The sequence below is a fragment of the Diadema antillarum genome, unplaced genomic scaffold (genome assembly GCF_040938485.1).
Source record: "Diadema antillarum isolate AM-2024a unplaced genomic scaffold, OU_Dant_1.0 scf00000071, whole genome shotgun sequence".
NCBI classification, from domain to species: Eukaryota; Metazoa; Echinodermata; class Echinoidea; order Diadematoida; family Diadematidae; genus Diadema; species Diadema antillarum.
This window is the reverse complement of record NW_027270960.1, coordinates 9,135,925-9,141,128: the sequence shown is the minus strand read 5'-3', so window position 1 is coordinate 9,141,128 and position 5,204 is coordinate 9,135,925. Positions and strand designations below refer to the sequence as shown.

The 5,204-nt window shown below is 42.9% G+C and overlaps 1 protein-coding gene across 1 annotated transcript; it reads left to right on the top strand.

Moving 5' to 3' along the window:
* Nucleotides 1–3,960: 3,960 nt before the first annotated feature.
* LOC139717063 (uncharacterized) lies at nt 3,961–4,539 on the top strand. The gene has a single exon (XM_071628572.1). It carries the CDS (start codon nt 3,961–3,963, stop codon nt 4,537–4,539), a length of 579 nt encoding a protein of 192 aa, XP_071484673.1.
* The last annotated feature ends 665 nt before the right edge of the window (nt 4,540–5,204 follow it).

The window sequence follows — 5,204 nt, the reverse complement described above, 5'->3', positions numbered from 1 at the left end:
AAATATGACCTTACATCACATTCTCCATGATCTAATTATTTATTTTGATGTGAACAAAGTGACAATTATTACGCAAAGGGCACAAATTCTACTCACGTTTCGCCATGGTCGAGCTCAGTTTGTTGTTGACAATTCTATCTCGCGTACGTATTCTCATCACAAGACTCTAGAAATATGCTGGCTTGCTGCTCTAAATAACAAAATTTCTTCACATTTACCGTTATGAATTGATAAGTGATACTTGTATGAACATTTCAATTCATAGATTTTATTAAAAATTCATGACATAGAACATTTTGACCTGAGGACGTCTTGGTGCCAGCTGGGCCCGGGGACGTTTTGGTCGTACCCGAGGACGTTTTGGCTCGGGGACGTTTTGACGTGGGGACGTTATGACAGGTAAGCGTTAGAGCAGAGCTACTGAAGAAGTACACTGGCAGTGGTAATTCTGAAAATGAAGAGCAAAGAGAGGAAGATCTGGAAACAGAGCGAGAACAAGGTCAGAGCAAAGAACAAAATGAGGGAGATATGGAAACGGACAGAGACCAAATTATGCAGAACAAAGAGCAAAGTGAGGATGATCACGAAATGAACAGAGACCAAGAGCAGCCTAAAGAGCAAAGATCTCGAGACGAAGGTTAATCTCATGCACGTGGCATACATTGTCACATATCAATGCTGATGTAGCACTATGGCTAATAAAATGGTACAAATTTACCCCATATGACCATAGGGAAAGCTTTCCATTATATATTCTTTCATGGTTTTCCCACATAGTTATTACTTCTACTAGAAAACTCTTGTGTATAATAGTGGGCAGCGATGCCAGAAGACACTTTGGAACCATAACCATTGTTTCTACATGCATCTCATGATCACAAGCCAGTCATATTGAATATAACAACTGTGGCAGATCCAGAATTTCATGGCGGGGGCACACAAAGTTCCAAAGGGGCGACTTGCGAAAATACTGAGAAATGTGTGCCAACATCACACACGCGCAGTGCCAACATCACACACGCGCAGTCCCTTGCAGCAGGGGTCCAGGGCCCTGGAAGCTCAGGGGTACTAGATGCTCTCTGGTGCAATCTGGGCCTTATTTGGGGAGGATTTAATTCCAGAAACTAATAAGACATAAAAAATGGGAAGGTCGATGTGGAAAAAGGCTCATCCCTTCCACAAGGTGTATCTCCACCCACATCATCCGTGAAAGTTGACTTGGAAAGAAGCTCATCAACTCCACAAGCTGTATCTCCACCAACATCACCCATGAATGTTGACTTGGAAAGAAGCTCATCAACTACACGAGCTGTACAGTGTATCTCCACCAACACCACATGTGAATGTCGAGTTGGAAAGAAGCTCATCCCCTCCACAAGCTGTATCTCCACAAACATCAAACGTAAATGTCGCATCAGAAGGAAGCCCCTCCCCTCCCCTTCCCTAATGTGGATTTGGAAAGAAGCATCTTCTCTTCTGCCAATTTAAAACTAGAAATGTCGCTATGGCGACTGGTATGCCTCCGCCATAATGCATGATTCTCCTAATAGGTCTAAATAGTACATGTGGACAATGTGTGATTACATTTTCACAAAATTGGCAAATGTTAAAATGACAGGTTTGTCACAAATGTGTTGAATGCTCACCTTCCATCACCTAGGTTTAATTGGATGAATAGGAGAGCATGTATTTGGGATTTACGGACTTTAACTTGACTTTGACCCATTCATACATTTATGCATTGAGTAATTTTCAAGGTATGGAGAAAAAGTGCAATTTCTGTATTGAATAGTAAATTGTTACCATTTTCATCTGGCCTTTGACCCTAAAATTCGTAAGATAATCACTGTCAGGCAGAAGATGCATAAATATGTAGCACGTTTCAAGATAACTTGAGCCACTTCCGAGATATGGAGGAAAAACTTAGTTCAGCACTTTCACTTGATCTTTGACCTTTTGACCTTTGAGGCAAAAACAAAAGAAAAAAAAAACTTTCCAGAGAATCTCTATTAGGTTAAACATGCATACACCTAGTGTAAAAAAAAAAAATCCTGCTGGCATTGCACAAACATGAGGGAAATATTTAGTAAAATTTTAAAGTGTTGCCCTTGACCTTTGACCCCATGAACCCTAAATTCTCTAGATAATCACTGCCAGTCAGTACATGTATATATATACTATGTTCCATGAAGAGACCTTGAACAATTTCCAAGATACAGAGAAAAAAGGTGAAGTTTTGATATTTTTACTTGACCTTTTGACCTTTGACCTTTGACCTCATGACCCAAACTTTCACCAGAGAATCTTAATTGGGTAATACATGTATACACTAAGTTTCAAGAAAATATCTTCAGGCATTGCATAGATATGAGGGAAATAGTGAGATTTTATGTATTTGACCTTGACCTTGAGCATGTGCACCCAAAAGTTGATAGGCACAACTTCACCCCCTAATACACATACATGCCAAGTTTCATTAGGATATCTCAAAAGCTTTTGATAGTTACCTTGTCCACAAAAAATTCATTACGGACGGAAGGACGGACGGAAGGACGGACGGACGGACGGACGGACGGACGGACAACCCGAAAACATAATGCCTCCGGCACCACTTCGTGGCGGAGGCATAAAAAAGGTAAGGTAGAGCTTGTAGAACAGTTCTGCGCATGGAAAAGCCACAAAAATGACAGTTTTTCTTTGAATAATTTACATCGGTTCTTCCAATCAAATCCAAATTTATAGAGTAGATAGCTTAAAGATTATAATCAGGTAATATCGAAAAAGGCAATATGCCATCCGTAATACTAATCAGATGGATATTTTTTCTTTACTAGAAGAATTTTCTTCTAACTAATCCTGGATTATGTATGCTGATTGCACAGTCTTTAGTGTTTACCTTTGGGCAGTTACATGTTAGTGCAGGAACATCATTAACTTCTACTCATGCCAGTTACACCTGTGCAGTGTGATTATGAGGAGTCACTAACTTTCTCTCTCTGCATGTACTGTGTGTGTAAATAAAAATTGAGCATTGAGAATTTAGGGTTTCTGGGACGAACACTGAACTAGGGCTTTCTATAGCTCAGTCGGTAGAGCACCGGGCTAGCATCCGGAGATCTCCGGTTCAAATCCCGATGGAATCCCATTTTCTTTGCTCATTTTTCCACTAATAAATAAAAATTAACTACATTCGTTCATCTTTGTTTTGCTATGTCTTGTCTGTCTGTTTGTTTGCTCATAAAAAGACATGATGATTTCTTCGTATTGAATGTAAAGTGTTCACCATAATCAAGCCATTAAGCGCAGATGCGGCACATTTGATCCATCGAACTTGCAGTAGCCACAAACATGGCGCATTCCTAAACTTGAAAGTGAAACCACGTCGTGTTTTGCACATTGGCACATCCACACACAGTGTAGCATTTAGACTTTCTGATTTCAGTCAGGGGAAAAGAAACTGGAATACTTAGGTGAAATATCCAACCACCCAACTACCCATGTTATGTCTACCATGTTATGTCCATACTACAGTGTTTCATAAATATGTCCACCACTTCATGCTTCAGTCTCACTGTCCAGTGTCCTTCACCGTCTAGTATTTTATGCGAGAGGAAAATCTTGCATATACTGTAGCAAGCCTAACCACTTTGCGAGGAAATGTCGATCCAGGAAAGCCTGCAGACCCCCAATTCACAACAACACGGACAGCTCGAACCCGCAGTCGCACCAACGTGATCGGGACGGATCATCTTCATCCCATGATCATCGTCGTCGACAGCAGTCTGCCAAACATAACAGGTATTCGCAAAGGAATCGCCGCGACGCGCACCACATTTCTCACGATGAATCATCGGATGATTACGCAGACAGCGATGCATCTGAGGTGCCCATCTTCCATGTTCATGCTCTGAATGGTAATCGACGTCTACCATGGGCTGACGAGAAATTGGAGGACAGAACATGTCCCTCACACTCGATACTGGGGCGAGTGTGAACATACTTCGAGAAGAAGACTTCGATCGGCTATCCCTAAGGCCAAAGTTGCACAGATCCAGAATACGTTTATTTGCATATGGATCCCGTGACCCTCTTCGCATCATCGGCAAATTTCGCACACTCGTGTCCCATGTCGATGACCACGCAAAGCTTGTGACAACAGAATTCTATGTGGTATCTGGCAACTTCTCTACGTCATTGCTCAGCTACACGACCGCCACAGAGATCGGATTGATAACAGTTCACGGATCAGTGAACAATGTGAAATCCTTGGAATGTGTAAGTGACCGTGATCGTGCTAAATTTCATCACAGCATCGTGAGTGCTTATCCGTCTCTCTTTGAAGGGATTGGAAAACTGAAAGGAAGACCTGTTCGTCTTCAAGTTGATAAAAACGTCACACCGGTTGCACAACCGCCGCGTCGTCTTCCTTTTCACTTGAGAAAGAACGTCGAGAAGGAACTCCACGACCTCGAAAAAGCGGACATCATCACACGTGAATGGCCCTACGCCTTTGATATCGCCCATCGTTGTGACCCCTAAACCGCACAAGCCTGAGCAAATACGATTGTGTGTGGACATGCGTGTCCCCAATAAAGCGATTACGCGATCACGCATATGCACACCGACGGTCGACGACATCATTCATCGTCTCAATGGGGCCGTCGTATTCTTGAAGCTAGACCTTAATAAAGGATACCACCAGCTTGAGCTGCACCCCTCATCACGCGAAATCACTGCATTTGCCACCCACAAGGGAACCTTTCGTTACAAACGCCTCAGTTTCGGAATAAATAGTGCAGCGGAAGTTTTTCAGGAGACAATTCGACTGCTCATTTGTGACATCGATGGCGTGATCAACATCAGTGACGACGTGCTGGTCTTTGGTCTGACGCAAAAAGACCATGATATCGCTCTTCATGCGGTTCTTACTCGACTCCGTGAGTACAACCTCACGCTCAACAGAGACAAATGCGAGTTTCGCACCGAGAAACTCGAATTCTTCAGGTACGTGTTCTCACGCGATGGAATATCGCCCGATCCGAAGAAAGTTGACTCGATCGTCAACATGGCACCACCGCAGAATGCCAGTGAAGTACGCAGCCTACTCGGCATGACAAACTTCTGTGCTTGGTTCGTTCCCGATTACTCCAAGACAACCGAACCGCTTCGCCGTCTCATTAAGCATGATGCTGAGTGGTGAAGGA